This window comes from Choloepus didactylus, chromosome 5, assembly GCF_015220235.1.
Source record: "Choloepus didactylus isolate mChoDid1 chromosome 5, mChoDid1.pri, whole genome shotgun sequence".
Taxonomy (NCBI): Eukaryota; Metazoa; Chordata; class Mammalia; order Pilosa; family Megalonychidae; genus Choloepus; species Choloepus didactylus.
The window spans coordinates 57,746,669-57,772,301 of NC_051311.1; the positions used below are offsets into that span (position 1 = coordinate 57,746,669).

A 25,633-nucleotide genomic window follows, 5' to 3' on the forward strand; every position below is an offset into this window, starting at 1 on the left:
TGTGGCCCCTTTACTTCTCTAAGTTGTTTTTGTTTTGGCTGTTTCCTCCCATGCCCTGGGTTCTGAAGGGAAGGCCAGCACTAGAGCTGGACCCTACCTCCTTCCTCTCAGGGAAGATACACCCCCTAGGGAGTTATCATCTGCATTTGAATTGCTCCTTTGTGTCTCTGACTCTGTTATCTCCACCCCTGTCTGAGTTAGAGCGCTGCAAACTGAAAATGGCTGAGGCTCTCTCCACTGAGCCACTCAAGATACGAGAGAGTAAAAGGGAGAGAAAGCCCCTTTTCAGAGCCAGTCCAGGCCCCCCAGTTTTGCCTGTGGGTCAGAGAGAGCACCTGGTCTTCTGGGCTCCCTTTCCCAGGGCACAGGTGTTTTCTGGCTCTTTAAGGTCAGTTGTCTCTAAAAGCCTCTATATTTTTCTTCTTTATTTTAATTTTTTTTTTTTCCATCAGCCCCACCTCCTCTCCACTGGGAGCAATTGTAGGGTACTTTGCTGCTTATTAGGAGTTTGTCTATGTTTGTAGCTTGTATTCAGCAGTCCACATTTGTTATTTAAAACTCCAGATGGAGCTGGGCTGAGCCATATTCGCTCACTCCAGGAATGCTGCTTTCTCCTACAGCGATGTCTTGCAGCCCAGCCTGCTGTGGTGGTGAGGGGGTTCCTGGAACAGTTCCACAGTTTTTACTTACAGATTTTATGCTGCAGTCTCAGCCATTCCACCCAACCCAGGTTGGTGTACGATGTGTGGATAGTCATGGTTGTCCCCAAGCAGTTGTTCCAGATTATTTACTAGTTGTTCCTGGTTGTTTATTAGTTGCTCCAGAGGACTAACTAAATTCCACACCTCTCTATGCCGCCATCTTGCCCCAACTCTCTGTCCTATAGGTTTTGATGGTTCCAAAAAGTTTTTAATTATACTTTTCTTTCCTGGGTTAAAGATTCCTCTCCTACACAGGCAGTGCAAACTGAGGTCTTACACATATCACAAGCATATGGTTCTGATTTCTTGTAGGGGCCACTATTTCTATTCCAGGTTTGGTGGCCCATTCCCATGGTCAAAGCTTTCTTCATTCCCCTTTATGGATGGAACAGACTCCTGCATAACTTCTGGCATTTCATTGAGTTCTGAAATAAAGGTCTCTTCCTTATAAGTGTTAAAATGTCTGCCCTATTTGGGTCCTGACTTTACAAATGACTGTGATACCTTTGTGGGCCACTCAGCTTTAACACTTGTTTGTGACAATGGCTTCTAGAACCACAATTCCAGTGAAACTGCTCCACCAATCCATGGGCATATTTTAGTTCTCACAGTTCTTTATTATTCTGAAGCATCCAATATGTTACTTGGATCAAATGTCTAGTACTCCCTTCTTGAAATATTACTCCTTTGGTTTCCACAACATCATTTTTTCAGGTTCTACTCCTGCCGTCCTGATCTGTTTCTTAGCTAAAATTGATGGCTCTTTTCTGCTGTCCATACTTTAAATGCTGGTGTTCTACAGGATTCTTCATTTCTCACTTGGGTAATCTCATCTTCATGCTGGACATGGCCCACCTATGGTACAGTGTCTCCCAAATTAATATCTCCAGGGCAGATATTTCTTCTTAGCTTCAGACCTCCATACCCATGGGAATACTGGAGAACTCTATTTGAAAGACCCACCAGCAGTTCAAATTAAAATGAGCCAAAAGGAATTCAGTGATTACCCACCTCTTTCCCCCATTAAGCACTCAGTATTTCCTATTCTGGTCAACAGTTCTACCATACCACAGCTATTCAAGTCCGATATTCAGAATCATCCCATTAATCCCACAGTCATCACATCTACCAATGCTGCCTCCTTAGTATCTAATAAAATCTCTCATTTCCTTTCCAGGTTTAATGCCATTACCCTACATTTAGACATTCATCATTTCTCACTTGGACTTTGCAGTAATCTTGTAACTGAATGTCTTACCTGGAGCCAACAAGACCATCAGTCCAACTCGCCAAGCTAGTCAGAAGAGTCATTTTTCTAAACCAAAATACAATTATGTTATTTCCCTCCTTAGAACAATTCACTGTCTCCTAATTCCATACAAGAGTAAGTTCAAATTTCTTAGCAAGGCATGAGCCTTTCAGCTTCCTCTCCTGCCACTGCATTCATCCTTTGTCTCTGTTCACTGCTCCCCATCAACCCCTGCCTGTGTTAGTTATTCATAATGAGTATCCAAAGGTTTTTTGATGGAATAGACTATGTCCTGCTTCTGTATGCTATCTCAGTCTATGAAGTTTTCCTCATCACCCATTTTTGCCTATGAAACCTCTATTTATCAACATTACTTTACTCCTACCTTAGTACAGCTGCATCTTCTTTTTGGCATTGCATCATCCTACACCAAAGGGGCTTTCAATCTTGGCTGCATGTTGGAATCATTTGGGGAGATTTATAAGGCATTAGCTGCCCAGGCAATACTCAAGATCAATTAAACAAGAATTTCTGGGGGTGGGACCAAGACATCAGTAGTTTCACAAGTTTCCCAGGTGATCTAATATGCAGTCAAAGGTGAAAACCACTTCCTGGTCCTATCATCCTTCTTTACAAGTTGGGATCCCATACTGGATGATGAATTCTTACTTCTTATTAATTTTTGTGTCCCTGGTGCCTAACAGAGTACCTGCAACTTGGAAAGTATAGATGAACTGAACTGGAAATAAGAATAAGCCCTCTTTAGTTTTAGGAGTCTGTATAACTAATTAGACGAATAGCATTTTAGTGGATTCTCTATTTTCCTTTACTTCACAAAATGACCTAGACAGTCAAGTCATTTGGCATTTGACCAATCCATGCTGATCATCTCTCTCTGAATTTAGTACAAATTAGAATTATGACTACAGATGTGTTCCCCAACATAAAAAGTCCTGACTCAACCAAATAACTAAGGAGTGATTATTGACAAGCCTTTCTCTTCTACTCCACACATTCCCAGGAGTCTGTTATTGGAAATTCCCCTCAAAATCTCACTTTCTCTGTGAAGAATTTGTTGACTATGTCAGCCTATAATAAACACTTCCTTGAATAGCAAACAAACAAGAAAACCTTCTTTTATACTTATCATCTATAACTTCACAATTAACATTGTGTCCTATACAGTGGCTACAGCAAACTAGATCTGCAGGCCAAATCTGCCCCATTGCCTGTCATTGTATGACCTGTAAGCTAAGAAAGATGTTAAAATTTTTTAAAAACTCAAAAGAAGAAGAATATCTTGTGACACGTGAAAATGATATGAAATTCAAATTTCAATGTACATATCTAGAAAGAGCTTGGTTGGCTGGTTCAGTTCCTACTAGATCCACACTATAGGTTAAATTCTGCACAGAGTAAGAAATCCAACCACAACTCAGTTTTCCAGCCACCAAATCTTTGAGTCCATCCATGCTGCCCCATATCTGCCCTTGGAGTTCAGGAAACAGTTTGAGTCTGTAGAAGTGAAATGTGTATTGTACATTTTGGGGGGGGGGAGGGGCATAATTTTTCAGTTTTGCATCAGATGAAATGAAAAAAAAAAACCCAGCTCAGTGGAATCTACATTATAGAATACTACATTAACGGTACCAACATTATTTACTTACCTATTTTTTTGAAGACTGGTTTAATTCAATAATTCAATATTATGTTACTGTCTTCACTAATATTCATAGATCCTGCCTTATCAACGAAGAGCAGTCCAAATTAACGACACACCTATATTAATTATTCTAATTTGTGTTGCATATGCTACCTACATACTATCCTTAACAATAATTATATTAATTCATATTGGAATGACCGTCAATCCCATAGCGATTCCAAATATTCTAATTTGAAATACTGGCAATGTTTAGCAACATACAATTAGCCTAAAGTGAATCTGCCATTCTAGAGGCAAAGTTTCCATTCAGACCAAATGCATTTATTAGTCGATGCTTTTGTGATAAATCAGATCATGGAGGTTACAAAATTCCAGGACATATCCAAATAGCCTCAAAAAAGAGGTAAATCTCCAACAATTATTCCACAAGAAGAGTAGAGTTAATTATCACTGCCAGAGTCATAATCTACTAATTAATTCACAGCTCAATGGGCCACAGACAGAGCCATCTGTGTAACTATTTGTACTCATTCCCAGGAGGAGGAGGAAAGAAGGGGTAACTCTTGGAACAGGTGATAAGGCTGTGATGAGAAAGGTCCACCCTCTAAACACAGCTCAGTGAATTCCATTCAGAAAACACCTGCTGGTGTTGACTGGCGCTGACATGCATTGGTTCCTCTCTGGAACAGTTGGGAAGTGGAAGTGTTGCAGGGTCCCTGGACACAGCCAGGGTACTGAGTCTTTCATTAGGTAAACAACCGGGGGCAGGTGGGGCTAATTATATTCAACTGTTTGGTGACAGCTAGGGCATGATGTTTACTTTCCCAGACTGAATCTTTCAGACACCTCAAAAACTAGGAGCCAAGCTAGACAAATGATCTCTAGACAAGGTTGGTCCAAATTAAGCTGCTGCAGTTGAATGTAGGCTCTGGAATGACTGGATCCGTAGCAGACCAAACTGCAGTGCAAAGTCCAGCAACACAAGTGATGATGATTAGGGATGCAAAAATAAGAGTATCTGTTACTGATTAAAACAAAACAAAACAACAAAAACAAAAAACAAGCACAAAAAGAATTAAAAAGTCTCTTAAGATAAAATAGAGCAGAATAAAAAGGGAAAGAGCAGATAAAAAATATCGGGTATCTTTTGTATCACACTCAGTTGGTCAGGGAGCTTTATGACGATGTGTACTTCTGCCTAGGAATCATAATTTAAGAAACATCTGAAAACTCTGAAGATGGTTTACAGGAAACAAAAAAATTAAAGAAGACACAGGGAAAGTGGATTTGGAATCTGAGAATTTACAGGAGGTAGCTCTTGGGGATAATTTAATACCAACCTTTAAATAGACATGTTCTTATATGAAGGGTCATATTATTTGGCATTTAAAAGATGAAGAAGAAAAGAATTATCTTGTAACACAAGCAGCAGACAAAAACTTAATGTAAAATTGATCTCGTCTGTCATTGTTCACATTTTCCTTATGGTATGCAAATTTAAATATATTCTGTGTTTGAATATACTTAAGATCTTTATAAAATAATATCAGACCAGGTATCTCCCTGCATAAACCCTTCATATTAATGGTCCTTAATCCTGGTCATACATTAAAATACAAGGGAAGCATTTTTAAAATATATCAATTTCACATTCTTAACTGGGGCTTACCACTGGTATTTTTAAAGCTCCTGTGTGTTTCTCATGTGCAGGCAGAAATGACCCAAATGATCCAACCCCTGATCATTTCCAACATCACTCAGTAGTCAATCACTTTGCTTATTCCATTCCAGCTAAACAAACCATAATTCAGAGTCTCAAAAGCTTTAAGCTATTTCTCTTCTTCATACCAGTTCCTTTTTCTGCCCAGAATGCTCTTTCCCTGTATCTCCACACAGCTCTTTCTCATCCTTCAGAATTTAGCACAAACATCACATACTCAGTGGGGCCTTCCTTGATGCTGTTGCTGCCCTGAATCTTTTTAAAAAACTTTTAAAATTAAATTTTAAAAAATTTAATGTTAGTCACTCTTATTATTGAGAAATTTGTTTATTTGTTACTTGATTATTATCTATCACCCTCCATTAGAGTGTAAGATCCATGAAGGCAGGGACCTTGCCTAACTAATTCAATTCTTTACCCTCAGCCCTGGAATAATGCTTTTCTTTGAAGGGTTCTATAAATATTTATTGAAAGAATAAAAAAAGGGACTAATTGAATGAATGATAATATTGAAGCAGAAAGCATCAAGGAAATAATAGATGGCATAAACACATCTTTCTTTGCCATTTTGTTAGTGAATATCAATACTTTTGCCAATGAATTAATTTAAAAATAAATAATAACAAAACATCAATATGGCTGACACTTGTACAGCATTTACCATGAACTAGACAGTCTTCCAGCACTTTATTAACTCTTACTCCTCACAATAATCCTGTGTGGGATGTGCTATTATACCTCCCGTTTTACAGGTGAAATATCAAGGCACAGAGGTCAAGGAACTTGCCCATAGTCACATGGTTGGTGAGGGTAGAGCCTGAATTGAACCCAGGACATCTCTGCAAGAACCTGTTTCTCCTACTGCTAAGTATTACAATGTCTCCAAATCATTGGTGTAATGGATTGAATCAAGTTCCCCACATGCTCAAGTCCTAAACCCAGTCTTGTGGATGTAAACTCATTTGTAATGGCATCTTTGAAGATCCTATTAAGATAATGCCAAATTGAAGCAGGGTGGGCCTTAATCCAATATGTCTGGAGTCCTTATAAGCAGAGGAAAATTTGGACAGTCAGCAGTAGGAGACAGAAAGAGAAAGACGGCCATGTGACAGAGGAGACTGAACTATGGATTGCCCGCAAGTTACCACCAGAATGCTATAGACTTTGGAGAAAGAAGGGCCTGCCGACACTTTGCCTTTGGACTTCTAGCCTCCAAATCTGAGACAATCAGTTCCTGGTATATAAGCCAGCCAGTCTGTGGTATTTGTTATAGCAGCCTTGGCAAAGTAAGACAATTTGAAACATTTTTCAGGTTTCCTATTTCCTCTTTAATTCCACTGCCTCTTCTCTGGGCTTTAGAGCCAGACTGACTTAGCTTCTAATGCACGCAGTACCACTTCCATACTCTGTGACCTAGGCCTTTCTGAACCCCTGTTTTTCTTCTGTAAAGCAGGGAGAATACAATCTAATAGAATTGTTCTGAGTGAACAGATAAGTTAATGACTATAAAGTCTTTTGCACAGTGACTATGTACTCGATTGAGTGTTTTGTTTCCATTGTAGTCCAGGTACTTATTACTTTACATCAAGGTTACTGCAATAGACTTCTACACGATCATGGCAGACTGAGTTAGGTGGGAGAAATTAAGACTGGCCGGTTGCTACAGAATTCATAGGAAACCTGGTTGTATAGGGGCAACATCTGTACTCAGCCAGGAGGGCAGCTGATGTGAGGTGGAAAAGTACAATCATTCATCTGATCAATAAACATGGGTGAAAAGCATGAAAGGCATAGAGACACCATGTTAGACACAGGAGATAATTATGTGGAAAAGGACTTGTGTAACTTGCTCCTGGAAGCTCAGAGTTCCTGTCAGTGATTTCAAACTAGTAATACACATGAGAATCCCTTTGGGACATTTTAAAACCACAATTGCCTACACCCAAATCTCAGTGGGCCTACTGTGGGGAATCCAGTGTATGCTTGGTAATCCTCCCTAAATTACTCTAATGGGAACTCGCTGTTGAAAAACAATGTGCTAGAGTATAAAAGACATGTAAATCAATAAGTGATCAAATAATATAGAATAAAATATTTAAAAATTGCAATAGGATAAATACCATAATAAAGCTATGCATAATAAATTACAGGAGCAGAGAATAAAAACTCCTTCCTGCTGAATGCCCTCTATCTGCTTCTATGAAGCAGATACTATATGTATTTGATAAATATTATCTTAATAGCTATTTGATAGTTAATGAAAACGAATACATAGCTAAGTTGACACTAGGTGAGCCAAGTGATTGGTGAAGAAAACAGTTTAAAGAGGTAGGTCAGAAGACAAGCCTGAATGGATCTTGCAGAACTTCCCGGGTGTAAGATCTTGGCTCTTCTGAGGTTCCAAGTTAGGTAGGTTGGCAAAGGCTACAAGGCAAGTCCAACTAGGCATTCATTCCTGCAGGACATGTGCCTCTGGCTACATAGGAAACCTGAAGGGCAGTATGAGCCATAACAACCCCAGGTGTCTAGTCTTTGCCATTTAGTACAATGGGGCCAGTGAGATCTTCTTAAAATACTGCTTAGATGATGTCATCTCCCCCATCTATTATAGTACTCTTTTACCTAGTATGGAAAATTTTTCAAAAATCCCTTTTATTGCCCATTCTTACCAACCAAACTGTCTACTCTAGTTATTTAGATTCTTCAACTTTTCCCCAATGCATCATGCCCATCCATGCTTCCCTACCATTTGCTCATTCTGCTCAGTCTGTCAGGAATTCACTCAGTCATTCAACAAACATACCAAGGGTCAACAAGGTGCCCAGAACTGTGTCAGACTTGGTTTCTGCCGTAAGCAGTTACAAGTTTATCCCTATCACATTGTTTCTTCATGTCCCAGCACGAGTTTTAGCTCCTCAATAAAGAAGTGGTAAAAGAAGGACTCTGAGGTTAGTTATACCTGTCCTAGAAAACAATATGATTTTGAGCTCTAATGCCTAGATGTTTTATTTGGATTTATGTTCTCTGTCAGGCTCAACACAATGCAGAGAGATGGAAAAGGTTTTTGTTTTGTTTAATGAACTGATGCTAAATTGGAGAAGACAGAAACTTCAAAAAACCGTGATTTCAAATCTTTAAATTACTATTTTGGGACACATAAGTTACTGTTTGTATCTCAGGACAAAGAGGATAAGCAAGCAGAAAGAAGCAGTAAGTTTGGATGTAGTAGACTAACAGATCAACTGCCTGATTGCTAAAGCAGTGCCGTATAGAATTAGCTGAATTTCCCTTTAATCATCAAGGTGTGTGACTAATTAAGGAAAAGTCTTCTAGTCCTCATTTCCCTTTTGGGAAAGCTCTCTTTATCCAAAGCATGAAACATGGCATCATAACACTGTTTTTCTTTCCAGAGTTGAGGTGCTTGAAGAAAGGTGAGATGTTTTGGACCTTCCCTCAGATCACTAAACTCCCAATGGATGCTAGCATTCTCACGGTAAACCTGGTAAACCTGGAAAACAAGCCGACTCTCAGCAGAGGGCATTGCAAACTTATGGATTTGATAATTTCTGTAAAGAATATTTGCTGAGAATCATGTGGGAGAATTAGATTGCAATGTTTCCCTTCTCCCTTCCTCCTTCCCCAATCTTATATCATTTTGGATCATTTGAATTGTATATAGCTTTCTATTTAAGTCAGTCATTTGCTGGCAGCAAAACTAGAACATTTCCTGTTTTTCCTCTCACTGTAATCAGGAATTGGCTGTCCAAATTAGGACTGTCCTAATTACTCCTTAGCAGGTGCCAATGGGGGAAGGGGATGGGGGAAAATAAAATGGGAAGAGAGGAAGTAAGGACACTTTGCATCTTCAGACTTATACAATAAGAAAATACTTTCTCCTTGCCTAAAAAACTTGATTAAGTAACAAGTGACATACACCATGGGGTTGTGTGTTTGTGTACATGTGTGTATGTGTTGTATAACATTCATAAAAATGATTTTCTATTTACTCCCTGTGCTGGTTTGAATTTATTATGTAATCCACAAAAGCCACGTTCTTTTAATGCAATCTTGTGGGTGCAGACTTATTATGAGATTTTTTTTATTAGGTTGTTTCCATGGAGATGTGACCCACTCAGTTGTGGGTGGGATCTTTTGATTAAATTATTTCCATGGAGATGTGACCCCACCCATTCAAGGTGATCTTAATTAGTTTACTGTAATCCTTAAGAGAACTCGGGGGGAGAGAGAGCTCAGAACAGATACAGACTGAGAAGCTTAGAGAGAAGATACCCAGGGACGTTTTGGAGGAAGCCATTTTGAAACTGGAGCCCAGGAGAGAAGGACCAGCAGGCATCACCATGTGCCTTTCCATGTGACAGAGGAATCCCAGATGCCATTGGCCTTTCTTCAGTGAAGGTATCCCCTTGTTGATGTCTTAGTTTGGATACTTTTATGGCCTTAGAACTGTAAATTTGTGAATAACCCCCCCAGTGTAAAAGCCAATCCATTTCTGGTATTTTGCATTCTGGCAGCTTTAGCAAACCACAACATTCCCTTTCAGAACTTCACAGAATTACTTTTCCCAACTGTGAGATAAATTCAAACCTAGGTTTATATTTCATCAACTGTGACAGAAGTGCTCCCAGATGTTACCTTGCGTATAGAATGATCTTATAGTGGGCACCCAATAAATGGACACCATTCCCAGAGCATGTGGCCAGGAGGGATACCAAGGCAGCCTTGTCTTTTAGGGGAAAGAATCAAGAAACTCCTGATGACCACAATATGTCAACAACCAAAAGCAATGACCATGTTCCAAGAAGAAGCAGTACATGGGAAATACAGGTTTTCTGTTTGGACAAAATGGTGAAATATAAATGACAGAGAAATAACTCAGTTCCCATGGGAATGATAGACCATGGTGAACAAAAGTATCCATGAGCTGCTGCCTACAGCCAATCACTCGATTTGTGCATAAGATCTATTCCTATTCATCTAGGCAAAAGCATAATTTCAACATTTCTTCCCCTTCTCTCCTATATCAACATACTTCCCCACTTCCAAATCATTTCCTTCAAATACTATATGCACTTCTTGCTCCATTTAAAATAATAAACAAAAAAATCTTCACGTGACCTCACTTCTCTAGCCACTGCTCTATTTCTATTGTCCACTGCAGCCAAAAAAACACACTTAAAAACGTTTTGCCTATATTTATAATTTCTTTACTCTGTTTCTTCATTAAACACACATCAGTCTGATCCACAGAAACAGCTTCACTCGTACTGATCCACAGAAACAGCTCTTGTGAAGTCTTGTGAAGGTCACCAATTACCTCCATGTTGCTAATTTATCACTGGGCTAAAGCTGACTTATAGCAACATTTGACCCATCGGATCACCCTGCTTCATTCCTTTACTTGGTTTCCAGAATAGTACATTCTCTTGGTTTCCCTCCTACTTCACTGGTTATTGTTTCTGTCTAATTTGCTGGTTTATTCTCATCTTGCAAACTTCTAGAAGTCCTTCGTCCTCTTCTCTGCTTTATCTATAAATTTCCCATGGAGCTTTCATCTAGTTCCATGGTTTTAAATACCATTTATATATAAAATTTATATGTCAATGCCTGACAAACATATATATCTCCAGTCTAGACCTCTCTCCTGGACTTTTTAAACATCTATCCAAACGCCTCCTCCATATTTCCATTTATATGTATAATATACACTCCAAATTTAAATCTTTATCTATTTGACCTGAAACATGCAATCTCCTGCATCTCAATAGCTAGTAACTCAATCTTTCCATTGCTCAAAAAATTCCTGAGTCATTTTTGACTCCTCTCTTTCTCTCACTTCCTATATCCAATCTGTCAGGGAGTACTGTTGCTGTCCCTGCGAAATATATTCAGAATTCGATCAGTTCTCACCATCTCTGCTGCTCCCAGCCAGTGTGGGTGTCTTCATTTCCTGCCTGAAATACCACAATAGCCCCTAATTGTGGCTACATCCTTGTTACTCTACAACTATTCTCAATACTTATATTTTAAAATGTAAGTAAGACCATGCCACTCCTACGCACAATTCCTGAAGTGGCTCCCTATTTCAACTCAGAGGAGAATTCAACATCCTTACATTGGCCTACAAGGCCCTACATGGTCTGGCTGTCTTTCACCTGTTGGACATCTTTCTAATACTCTCCTTGCTCACTTTACAGCAGCAACATTGGCCTCCCTGATATTCCTTGAAAAATGTCATGCATTAACAGTCCTGTCTTAAGGCCTTTGCCCTCCACCTGGGCACTCTTTTTCCCAGATATTGTTCCCATGCCTTCCACTTCTTTAAGCCTTTCCTCAAGCCTCAACTCAATAGGGCCTACCTGGAGCACCATATTTAAAATTGCAAGCTCCTTCTTCCACATTCCTGATTCTACTTATCCCATTCCATTTCTTTTTTCCACAGTATTTATTACCTTCTAACAGTTTATATATTTATTTATTATATTATTTATTGCCTATCTCCCCTTTTTCATTCCAACGGACTGTAAACCACCTGAGAGCAGATTATGTTTGATTTTCTCACTGCTATATCCATAAACCCTTGTATAGGTGGTCCATAAACATTTGTTGAATGAATTCAATTAATATCCTAGAAACCAAGTAAGTGGAATGGTCAACTACTGAATTCAATTAATGAATTCAATTAATATCCTAGAAACCAAATAAGTGGAGTGGTCAACTATGTCAACAGCTACTGAAATTTTACAATTAAAGAAATTCTGACAGCTTTAACAAATTTAGGCAAAAATCTCAGAGTACTGAAATAATTAAGGCACAAGGTCATAAGAACGACTGCTGATAACCTTGGAGGTATTCTGGCAAGCACGGAAAAATGCCTAAGAGCAAACACCCTCCTGCTGTTTATTAAAAAAAGAAAGATAAATTACAGAAATGAGGTAGGTTTGGGATTATGGGCAAAAGTCTAGAACAGATTATTCAAGGCTGTTTGTGAACAATTAGGAAGTGGCAGTCATTAGGAGACAGGAAGAACTCACAAAGAACAAGTCACATGATGTGTTTCCTTTTCTAACTGGGTAATCAGTTGAGTTAAATGAATAAATGATAAATCTGGCTCTTGGCTGTCTTAACTTGCTTTCAGGGGTAATTTGAAAACTGGCTCATATGAGAGTTCTTGCAGAAAGATTTGGCAGAGCAGGGAGAAGCGGGTCCTAAAAGTAAACGGGTGAGAAGATTTCCAAGCAAATGCCTGGTGTTGTCCATAGCTGGCTTATGTATGCCCATCTAGGGGAGATATATGGGAAGATTAACTGCATTAAAAAGCTCAGAACTGGGAGGACATGAGCAAGAAATTGGATAAAGTCTCTTACAAGGCAGATGGTGAAATGTAAGGGGGTACATCATGGGAGGTGGTATAGGTAATCATCATCATCAAAATAGGAACTAATCAATTTTGGGGGAGCTTACTGTGTGCCAAAAACAGTTCTAAATGATTGGCATGAATTTACTCATTTAATTTCCAAAACAATACTAGGAAGAAGGGTCTATTATCTCATTTTGCAGATGAGGAAAATAGGCATATAACTAGTAGGCAGACAAACTGGTATTCGAACTTGGGCTCCAGGGCCTGTACTTAAGCTAAAGCCTGGGTTCATAGAAAAACGCATGAACTCCTGAAGTACTCAGTATTACTGAGGGGTGGATGTGAAATTAAAATTAAAATAAAAAAAAAAAAAAAAAAACCACTACAAATTCAGCATAGAAAATAAGGCTTAATATCAACTAGTTTGTCTTCTTATATTTTCTTATACCCCACAGCCAACCATTGACCATTGGTCCTACAAATTTTACCTCTTTGAAGCCTCTTAAAACTGTCCTTCTCCTCCCCTAATTCAGGCACTGTCTCTCTCTGCTCCACCTCCATACTCTGGCCTTTTCAATCCATCTTACAAAAAGGTCAGATAAATCTTCCTATAGCATAGCTCTGTAACCTGGCAATCCTGCTTACACACCTTCAGTGGCCCCCTACTACCTCATTATAGAAGGTTAACTTCCTTACCCTTCCTAACTCATTCTATGAGGCTAGCATCACCCTAATATCAAAGCCATATGGAGACAGCACAAGAAAAGAAAATTATAGACCAATATCTCTTATGAATATAGATGTCAAAATCCTCAACAAATTAATAGCAAACTGATCAAACAGCACATTAAAAGGATTATACACCATAACCAAGTGGTATTTATCCCAGTAGTTAAGGGTGGTTCAACATAAGAAAGTCAATCAGTGTAATACACTACATAAATAGAATGAAAGGAAACAGTCACATGATCATCTCAATTGATGCAGAAAAGGCACTTGACAAAATCCAGCATTCTTTCTTGATAAAAACACTCAAAAACTAGGAAAAGAAGGGAACTTCCTTGACATGATAAAGAACATATATGAAAAACCTACAGCTAACACCATACTCAATGGTGAAAGACTAAAACTTTCCCCATAAGTTCAGGAACATGACAACTTTCACCACCTGCTTTCACCACTGTTAGTCAATATTGTACTGGAAGTTCTAGCCAGAAAAATTTAGGCAAGAAAAGTAAATAAAAGAAATCCAAAATGAAAATGGTGTGAAACTATCCCTATCTGCTGATGACATGATCCAGTTCCTTGAGTCTAGCATTCAAGATCTTCCAGTTTGGTCCCAATCTTCCTTTCCAAAACTCAAATGTTCATCACTCGTTTTTCCTATGCCTACTCTTTCCCAGCTCCCTGACATTACTCTGGTTCTTCCTTTCCTGACTTAAGTCTATCTGTCTAAAATCATAGTGGTTCTTCACAAGGCCTCCTTCATATCCTTCACCATGCCTTACCTGTCCCCCTTAAGTAATTTCTTCCTCCTGGAACATATCAGGTAAGGATACTCATCTTATCTTATCTTAACTTATCTTATCTTAGTGCCTATCTTACTATGTTTATTGTCATAAAATTCATGCGGTGGACACACATGTTCCAGTTTGCTAATGCTACCATTATGCAAAATATGAGAAATGGATTGGCTTTTATAAAATGGATTTATTAAGTTACAAATTTACAGTTCTAAGGCCATAAAAGTTTCCAAGCTAAGGCATCAACAAGAGGATACCTTCACTGAAGAAAGGCTGATGGCATTTGGAACTCCTCTGTCAGCTGGGAAGGCACGTGGCCAGTGTCTGCTGGTCCTTTGCTCCCAGGCTGCATTTCTCCAAAATGTCCCTGGGCTTCTGTCTCTTCTAGCTTCTCTCAGCTTTCTGCTTGGTTCTCCAGGGACATTCCTCTCTAAGCATCTGGGAGTCCTCTCTTAACTTCTCCAGGGCAAACTTTGGGCTTCCTCTCTTAGCTTAGCATCTCCAAACGTTCTTCTGTTTGTATCTCCCAGTGCATCTAAACATCTGGGTTTGTGTCGGCTCTTAGATTCTCCCAGGGGCAAACTCTGGATTACATTTCTTAGCTTCTCTCCAAAATGTCTCTCTCACCTTCTCTGAGCTCCTTGCTTCTGTGAGCTCTCTTAAAGGACTCCAATGATCTAATCAAGATCCACCCTGAATGGGTGGGGTTTACACCTCCATGGAAATGATCCAATCCAAAGGTCTCATCCACAGTTGGGTGAGACACATCTCCATGGAAACATTCAATCAAAAGGTTTCAACCAACAAGATTGGATTAAAAGATCATGGTTCTTCTGGAGTCCATAACAGTTTCAAACCAGCACACACATGTCCTATTTCTTTGTCCCATATTTCCTTTTTATTATCCAGCAAGAATGTAAGCTCCTTGAGGATAGGATCTGTGATTGGTTTCCTCCTCTATTCCCATACACTAACACAGTGTAATGAGCCAAACTACATACCTGACAAATGTAATGACAGGATGGAATAAGAAGCACTGTGCTCAGCATTGGGTTCTGCACAAGGAAAGTCATGTTTCTGCTAAAATACTCAGAGCACATAAGGAACACAGTTTAGATTGGAGTACTCCTTTTTAAAATGGTCAGTGCCAATCTAACAAGCAACAGAGAAGGCTGCCTGGGATGATCTGCAAACCCAGGGCATAAAGAAACTTGGAATGTTCAGTCTATAAGGGCAGAAAAAAAAAACACTAAATGGACCATGATGACTATTTTCACATATTTGGAGGGCTTTCATGTATAAGCAAGATTAAACTGATTAGGAATCATGTCAAAGAAAAAGAGACTATGTCCATTGGAGAGGGTAGTATCATTTCAAAATAAGAAAAAACTTTCATATGAGGACTGTTCAACAATAAATAGTCTGCTTTATGGATGTACTGAGCTTCTAATCACTGGATATGTTGAGAAGCAGGAAAGTCTCCTGTCAGAAACAATGAGGAAAAGATGGCCTACAATGACGAAGGTGTCAAGCTACATGAACGTAAAAGATTTATTTCAAAATAACAACAACAAAAAAATGTATATTTAAATGGCCATCAGGAAAGTTTAGATACTATAGTCATCTTTATCTTGGGCAGGTTACATAACAGCTCCATTATAATTAATATTCATCAGCATTATTATTTGCTAGAAGTTGCTGGGCATACATAATTAAATATAAGAAAAAAAGGGAATGCTTTGCTTTCTATAAAAACTAAAAATTCAATGCAGGTTAAACATAAGCATAAAAGGAAATTTAGAATATAATGTTATTGATTAAAATGTAATTGATATAAAATATTTTTAATTTTTAATATCTACTTTTAATATTTAAAATATGTGATTTGATTCTCATTTGGTAGATGAGACATCAGTACAACCACTTTGGAATTTGCCATTTTAAGGCTAAAAATTTAACACTGTTCTAATAATTCCACGCTTATATAACCAACCAAAACTAGTAGCTTTTAAAAAGTTTGATTTGTATGTGCCTTAAAGAAATCTTGAAAAACATTCAAAACACATTTTGAAGTTGACATTTGATTTTTTCGGCATGAGTTTAGTCTAAAAGATAGAAATTTGGCATACTATAAGTATTTATACTCACTAGTTAAATGTATTCAAAGGAATATAAATACCATAGGGATTTGATACCCACGGTTATACAATTAAAGTACAGATAAATAAGCTCTTTTTAAATAGTTACTTCTCCATTTTCTATTTGAATTATTATTTCTATTCCATTTCCTCCACAGAATTTTATATTAATAGCATATATTTTTATGCTTGAAAGTACATTATTGATCACTCTAATGTGGTTTTCTGCAACAAAAGTACTTGTATAAATTAACAATTAAAAAAAATTTTTAATTTTGCCACAATCTAAATTTTAACAATGATTTTGGTTTGAATTGCCATTATAAATCTTATTTAATACACAACTGATTATAATGTAATTATTGATTATATGTTTGATTTTAGCCTAAATATATTATAATGTTTGATGAACAATTAATGAACGAAAGTAAAATATTATTGGTAGTGCATCTCTGAATGAGATGACTAGGTTTCTTTATTAACTGGTTCATGTAACTGTCGATAAATACTATTCATTGATGGAATGAAGAAGATTAAGAATTAATCCATGTTTTATTCCTCTGCCAGATTAATCTTCCCTAAACACTGCTTCCAGGCTCACTTATAATGACTCCTTATTATCTATTATATAAAATCTAAATTTCCAGGCCTATTTTTAAGATCCTTTGTTATTTGGTCTTACTCTTCATATTCAACATTATCTTCCAGTACCTTCTACTAGGAATTCTATTCTAGTTAAACTTTCTCATTAACCTCTCTAAATATTAGGCAACTACCTTAGCGCTTCTTTTCCAACCACCCTTTGTCCTGACTCCAACCACACATTTTCACTCTGGCTCAAGTTTTACTCCTTCTGCCATTATACTCTGTAGGGTACAGGTAGCACCTGCTATATACTGTACTTTACCTATCTAGATTTAGTTACGTATCACAGGTAATTTAGTATTTTATTATACATTTTTTCTTCCCTAATTGTTTCATGTCTTGTAAATCAGACCATAATTTGTTCTTATTAGGTTTCTATAGAAGTGCTATGATCTTTTCCACAAGCCCAAAGAGATTCTGAACAAGAGAAAAGAAATCAGAGGGATAAATGAAGGTTTTCAAGTTCGTAACAATCATTTTTCATTTCTACTGACAGGTAAAACAGGAGTAACTATTCTTTCATGACAGTAAGAAGGCTATATAGATCAAACATCAGGAGTAACATTTTAAGAACTAAAAATATACCCTATTATAGATTAAGAGTTACTAAGAGTTTGCAATTGCTTTACTTTAAAGATCTTTTAGAACCACAAGATGAATCAAGATCCAGAATTTCCTTGAGGAAGACAAATGCTATGATTCTAGGCTTTCATAGAAATCAAGGCTGACACTTCATCTAAACCACCCAGTGACAGCAGTAGTGGTTCTGTCCCTTCATAAACCAGATCCCCTTTGGTCCCTCTGCCGGTTATGACTGCACGAGGGTTAGGTGACTATTTCTGTGGCACATGTTCTTGTCAGGTCCCTTACAAACTTAAGGACGGCACTTTTCTATAATGGTGAAAGTCAGGTTATGAAGGCAGTATCAACAACAACAACCATCAAGTTCTAAAGAGACTTTGCTTAGCTCCTAACAGTAGCTCTACCTGTAGGCTGCAGTGCAGGTGTCCTTGTATTCCTGGAGCTTCACACACACCATATTGAGGAACTGATCAGAATACGCACTCAAGTCGTGCATCAGGTTCATGAGGTCTTGCACTGTCTTCTCCACAATGATTGTGCTCTGGAAGAGAATAAAAAGAGAGAGCACACAGAAACTCATGAGAGTTTTTTACTCAAGTAATATGTAGGACAAGGAAGGAAGCTAAAGGGTATAATAGTTTTAAGATTTTTTGAGCTTTCCTGGAAGGACTTGGCAAATCTTCCATAATGCTGGTCTTTCAAAGACTGAGAAAGAGTTTTCTGTGGAAGGACATGGGACAGGGATTTTCAAATTGATTTCATGGAACTCTTGGCATTCACAGATAGCTCAGTGGCTTTTAAGAAAGAAAATGCATATTCACCTCTAGGACTCTACTTGGAGATTAGGGACCTATGACAGATAGCACAAAGGAAAAGTCTTCCACGATTTATTCTAGAAGTTTCAAAATCATTCATCAATGAAGAATGACAAAGACCAACATTTGTATTGTGCTTTACAGCTCATAGAATGTTTTTCACATACATATGGTATCACTCTTGAGACTCACACAATAATCATGACAATAACATTTACTGGGTTCTTACCAGTGCCAGGTACAATGCTAAACACTCTACTGTTTTATTTCATTTAATCCTCTCAACACCCCCAGCTCTGAGTAGGTCCTAGAATCATCTCCAGTTTAAAGATGAGACAACAGGCTTAGAAAGATAAAGTGACCAAAGCATGGGCTCTGGTCTTTGCTCTTTTAACTAAATCATTCTACTTCAGAGCTAGATCAGACCTCTCCTGACCACAGCCCAATCATTTTCTCATCAGATCACAAGATTTCTTATTTCTGTCACCACTGTAGACACAGGGTCTGCACAGAATCAGACACATCTTGAAACTGAATTAAATAAATATCCAAGGGAAAAAAGTTACATCTCTCTTGCAGTCAATCAATGTTATACCTGAAAAGATGCATGTTCAGTAAAATATTAATCTCTGATTAAGAAATGACTAAGTTGTTTAAACCCTTAGTTCATGCCTCTTTCCAAAGGAGCAGAATTATTCTAAAGTAAATATTAATCACATGCTTAGCAGCTTGGAACCCTTTGGTCAATAACTGGTTTGTTGATTATATATTTACAGAAAATTATGTGGGCTCTGGTAGACTAATCCATAAAAGTAAATGTTTAAAAAATATTTTCCAGTATGATAGTGATACCTGAAGGAATGAAAGGCAATTTATTACCTTAAATACAGAATAGGTTTTTTTTCTTTATACAGATAAAAGTGTACAGCTTTTCTCAACACAATGAAGGATAAGCTAGAGTTATGACTTATACTTGTGTGCTTATTAAAAATTGGTTGTAGAGGTTTCTTCCCTCTTTCTCTCTTTCCTTCCCCTATCTCCCAGTAAAATAATCAGAAGATACACAGGAAGGAGCAGTTATATTCTGTAAGGGAAACCTCATAGGAACCCAAATTACAGTCTCTACAGAACCCCGCAAATTCAGCTGCGTTTTCTGTATTGATTTTAAGATTATAGCAGTGCAGCTTCACCCTGATCCATAATCTTGTTCCTATGTATTTGTGTATGAGAGATAGGAATTGATTCTACTTGGCTACTTGTCCCCAAGCTGCTAAAAATAATCTAAAATCCTCACCTTGATTCAGAACACATGATATCCCATAACATGTGGATAAAGGACAATGGAGTTCAGCTATCCTAACAAAGCAGAGTTAAAATCTAAAACACCGCAGGAAGATGAGCATGGAGGAAATTACTCTGATTACTGGGAGAAAGGGTCTGGCCTTATGCTCAGTGATGCTATTGATAAACCATCCCTGGGTAAGGTTGGGGTAGCCCCTTCCTTTTTTTTTTTCTTTTAATTTTTAATTTTGTATTAGAGAATTTGTAGGTTTATAGAAAATCATGTAAAAAATACAGAGTAAATAAATACCACCTGTGCTGGTTTGAATGTATTATGTCCCCCAAGATTCCATTATCTTTAATGTAATCTTGTGTGGGCAGACTATCAGTGTTGATTAGATTGTAATTCTTTGAGTGTTTCTGTGGAGATGTGCCCCACCCAACTGTGGGTGATGACTCTGATTGGATAATTTCCATGGAGGTGTTACCCCACCCATTCAGGGTGGGTCTAAATTAAATCACTGGAGCCACATAAATGAGCTGACAAACAGAAGGAACTCAGTGCAGCTGAGAGTGACATTTTGAAGAGGAGCTACAGCCAAGAGGGACACTTTGAAGAATGCATAGAAGCTGCGAGAAGTAGCTGCAGATGAGAGACAGTTTGAAGATAGTCGTTGAAAGCAGACTTTTGCTCCAGAGAAGCCAAGAGAGGAAAAACGCCCCAAGAGCAACTAACAGTGACATTTTGGAGGAACTGCATGCAGCCTAGAGAGGAACGTCCTTGGAGAAAGCCATTTTGAAACCAGAACTTTGGAGCAGACACCACCCACGTGCCTTCCCAGCTAACAGAGGTTTTCCGCACACCATTGGCCATCCTCCAGTGAAGGTACCCCGTTGCTGATGTGTTACCTTGGACACTTTAGGGCCTTAAGACTGTAACTGTGTAACCAAATACACCCCCTTTTATAAAAGCCAATCCATCTCTGGTGTTTTGCGTTCTGGCAGCATTACCAAACTACAACACCATCCAATTAATACCACCTTGCATTGGTGTGGTACATTTGTTACAACTGATGAATCAACATTTTTATAATTGTGCTATTAACTGTAGTCCATGGTTTACTTTAGAATTCACTGTATGTGTTATACAGTCCTATGAATCTTTAAAAAAATTTTATTCTAATAAAATACACATAACCTAAAATTTCCCTATTTGAATACGTTCAAATATCTATTTCAGTGCTGTCAAATACGTTCAAAATGTTACGCTACCATAATGACCATCCATTACCAAATTTTTTTTCCATCGCCCTGAACAAAAATTCTGTACAAGCATTAACTTCCCTCCTATCCACAACCCAGCCCCTACTAACCCATATTCTAATTTCTAACTCTATGAATTTGCTTATTTTAATTGTTTTATATCAGTGTGATCATACAATATATATCCTTTTGTGTCTGGCTTGTTTCATTCAACGTGAGGACTTTAAGGTTCAAATATGTTGTCACATGATCAGAACTTCATTCCTTTTTAGAGATTAATAATATTCCATTGTGTTTATACACCACATTTTGTATAGCTACTCATCAGTTGATGGACACTTGGGTTGCTTCCATCTTTTCGCATTTGGGAATAATGCTTCTATGAACACAGGTATGCAAATATCTTTTCAAGGCCCTGCTTTCAATTCAGAAGTGGAACTGCTGGATCATATGGTATTTCTATACACAACTTTCTAAGGAACTGCCAAATTGTCTTCTGCAGTGGCTGCATCATTTTACATTCTGACCAACAATGAATGAGTGTTATTGCTCCTCATCCTCTCCAACACTTGTAATTTTCCATTTTCTGAAGAGTAGCCAATCTAGTGGGTGTGGAATGGTATCTCATTGTGATTCTGATTTTCATTTCCCTACTAGCTAACAATGTTGGGCATCTTTTCACGTGCTTTTTTGGTCATTTGTATATCTTCTTTGGAGAAATGTCTATTCAAGTCTTTTGTTCATTTTATAATTGGGTCTTTTGTCTTTTTGAGGTTGAGGTGGAGGATTTCTTTACATATTCTGGATCGGCAGTGTTCACAATTGCCAAGAGATGGAAACAATCCTAGTGTCCTTCAACAGATGCATAGATAAATAAAATGCGGTATATACATATGATGGAATACCATGCAGCAGTAAGAAGGAACAAAGTCCTGAAATATATGGCAATATGGATGAACCTTGAAGATATAATGTTGAGTGAAATAAGTCAGACACAAAAGGAGAGCTATTGTATCTTACCACTACTATGAACTCCCTGAACAATGTAAAATCGATGTCTTACAATGTAGAATATTGAGGACCTAGTGATAGACAGAAGCTAGTGGAGGGGAACTGATAATCTAATACATTCAGATATTTTAATGAGGGTGAATTCAAAGGTATGGGAATGGATAGGGGTGAAGATTGTTTGTTAATGGGATTATGAGTATCAGAACTCTACAGAAGGCAAATAGGATTGAAAGGGGTTATTTAAAGGTATATATCCCATTGATTAGCACTACAAATATAGATAGGTGCTTGCATGATATACTTCTAAGGTATGATACTAGTACAGAGAGTTGACAAAAGAATGGTATATGGGAAAAAGCTACCAATTACATACTAGGAACTATAATTAATAGGAATACCTTACTAGTACCACACAAATACTAGGGAGAAATAATTAAGGGCTGAAAAGAGCTTGGGGTGTTTTGGGCCTTGAGAATTGTTTAAAGTGGAGAATGATGAGGATTGTACAACTAAGTGATGATAACATGAGAAACGGATGGATTATTGAGGACAGAACATATGCTATGTGAACCTAGGAACCCCCTACTTTATAAATCAAGCCCTCGATTTTGAGTCTTGCTCTTGTGAAACTTACAGTTGTAAAACAGAGGCTAAGCCCACCTATAATTATGCCTAGGAGTCATCTCCAGAGAACCTCTTTTGTTGCTCAAATATGGACTTTTAGTCTCTAAGCCCAACTCTGCAAATAAATGCATCACCCTCCCTGTGACATGGGACAGGACCCCCCAGGTGAATGACTCTCCCTGGTGATGTGGGACATGGATTCTGGGAATGAGTCTAACCCTGGAATCCAGGGGTTGAAAATGTCTTTCTGACCAAAAGAGGGAAGAAAAGGCAACAAAATAAGGTTTTAGCAGCTAGGAGAATTCAAATACAGTCGAGAGGCTGTCATGGAGGTTACTCCTATGCAAGCTTAAGCTAGATATGCCAAATGGCCACAGTATGATAAGCCCAAGTCAATAAAACCCTAAAGAATCCCCAGATCCTTATCTGAGATTCTATAAAAGTTTCACTCACTAAGTTTATTCTCCAGAAACTTAAATCCTCCAGAGAACTCCCATGCCAGCTAAGTCCCCAAACCCGAGGCAACAGCCTCTTCAAGAACATCAACCAGATGTGTCTCCTTTACCCATAATGTCAACACCCCTTTGCAACATGAACAAGTTGGGGTGGTCACTGCCTAGACATTCCTGAAGTTTGGGAAAGTGATTAAACTAGAGGAAGGGGTAGCAACATACAAGATGGAATTTAACAAAGGACTATGAATACTGAATCTCTATATATTTTTCTTTTTCTTAGTTGTTAGGGTATTAGAATAGCTAGGAGGAAAGAACTGAAATGGTGCAACTGTAACCCATAGCATTCTTTGAAACTTGCTCTATAGCTACTTGTTAAATTGTAATTTGGACGTTATCACCTTTTTTTATATATGTTGTATTTCACAATAAGGAAATAACTGAAAATACGGTGCTGTAACCCATAACATTTTTTGGAAATTTCCTATATAACTACTTGTTAAATTGTACTTTGGAAGTTATTACCTTTTCTGCATATATGTTATATTTCACAATAAGGAAATAACTGAAACTGTGGAAGTGTAACCCATAACATTCTTTGAAATTTGCTAACTACTTGCTAAATTGTACTTGGAAAGTTATCACTTCTATGTGTATATGCTATATTCCACAACAACAAAAAAAAAACCTTATCGGATTGTGTAGGTTGTCATTTTACTTTCATGATAAAGTCTTTTGATAAACAAAAGTTTTAAATTTCGATAAGGTCCCATTTACCTATTTTTTCTTTTGTTGCTCTGTTTTGGGTACAAAGTCTAAAAACCATCAACTAACACACGGTTCTGAAGAAGGCTTCTCCTGTGTTTTCTTCTAGGAGTTTTATAGTTCTGTTTTTTATTTTTAAGTCTTTGATCCATTCTGGGTTGATTGTACACAGTGTGAGGGAAGGGTCCACCTTCCTGCTCTGCCATCTTTGCACAATCCCCCATCCTTTCTTTCTTATGACTCAGTTTAGTCGTCTAATAACCAAGAAAAACTTGATCACTCAGTTTATCAGCCTTCATCACTCATGCATTCAATTTGTACACTGGTGGTGTTACACTTGGTGAATACTGTATAACTGCTCTCAAGACATCTCAGGAGTGCTTAGTTTTCCTGATAAGATTATTAACTTCTCAAAAAGTGGTTTCTGTATTTTTCTTCGCTTTTGTCCATCTCCTATCTCCCCTCCCCCACTTTGTAATTTTTCAGGATTTTCAGAACAATACTAATAATGAAAGAAACAACACTAATAATGTGAAAATACAAAAATAAACCTCTCTGAATGTTACACATACGAGGGATATTAGACACAGATATCTTTGGGTGGATTCGGTTTGATCTTTGATCTGTATTTATTTAGTGTTTTCGTGTGACTAGAATTTTGCTGGTGGCATTTGGAGGGGAAGGGGTGACTGCAAGCACCACTGCAAATTTCCTTGAGGTAAAGATTTCAGGGGTAAACAGGGCATACTGCACGGAATAATTAGAATGTCACGGTTTAATTCCAATGATTGTGCTCAACACAGCCTGTGTGATGCAATACTATTACATACAATTTTTCAGCTATTTGGTTGGTTTACCTTGTCATGGTAGCATTCTGGATAATCAATCATTACATTCTCTTCAAGAAAACACTGTGGTTTGCCAAATGATGGGTATTTTATACAGGAAAAAATGTACTAATTTTCCAAGACTTATAACAATTTTCAAATCAGTGTCTCTGACAGATAAAAGTGGAAAATATCAAATTGCTAACAAAGACAATTATCTTTTTATTTCTTTGATCTCTTTGGCATCACAAATGACTTATAGACTCTCTGTTAATTTTAGGACTTCCAATGGCTGAATAAAGTGACTTCATAATAAGTAAAGCCCTGATTTTTATTCATTATAATTCATATTAAACACATCACTAATGATTGATATTTGCTTAGAAACAATTCACGTTTATTGCAATTTATTGCCAGGTAATGAAAATCTGGGCATGACATGAAAAATGAGAAAAATACCTAAGGAAAAAATTCCAGGACAGCAGATGCAATAAAAATTATTGCTTGAAAAATAAACAACTAAATTTCATTATGAGAATACACCAAAATCTAAAATAAGAACTGGATGTATAAGGACCAGACTTTAAAAAATTTAATGAATGAATGAATTAAGACGATTGAAAATTTGATTCCTTGTCCATTGTTTCCTAAAATGGGGCTCTGCAGCACGATATTAATATAAATGTTATAGAGACTTGGCCAAGTTAAAAAAAAATTTTGCAAAATGCTGAGTTAAAGAAAATTGAAGTGGTTTCTTAATTGGAGGACTTAAAAAACTTTTAATATGCTAATGTCATTATGAATCTCAAGGAGGTATATTCAATCTTCCCCTAAATTACTGAAGTAAAGAAAACATTTTTTTCTTAGCACATCCTTTCACATCCACTGGAACAATGTTTCCAATAGCATGGTTTGGGAGCAACTCTCTCCATTTCTCTTGTTACACAAATGAGAACACTAAGATCCAGATTAGTTAATGGCATGTTTGAGGAC

General features: G+C 37.6%; 1 protein-coding gene across 2 annotated transcripts in view; it reads right to left on the reverse strand.

Annotated features, from left to right (window-relative positions):
* Window positions 1-25,633, reverse strand: part of EXOC4 (exocyst complex component 4) — a 953,704-nt gene that overhangs the window by 162,750 nt on the left and 765,321 nt on the right. For both annotated transcript variants that reach the window (XM_037836132.1, XM_037836133.1), the window contains one exon: window positions 18,007-18,143. In XM_037836132.1, the coding sequence (XP_037692060.1) occupies window positions 18,007-18,143 (137 nt within the window). The remainder of the gene's footprint in view (window positions 1-18,006; window positions 18,144-25,633) is intronic.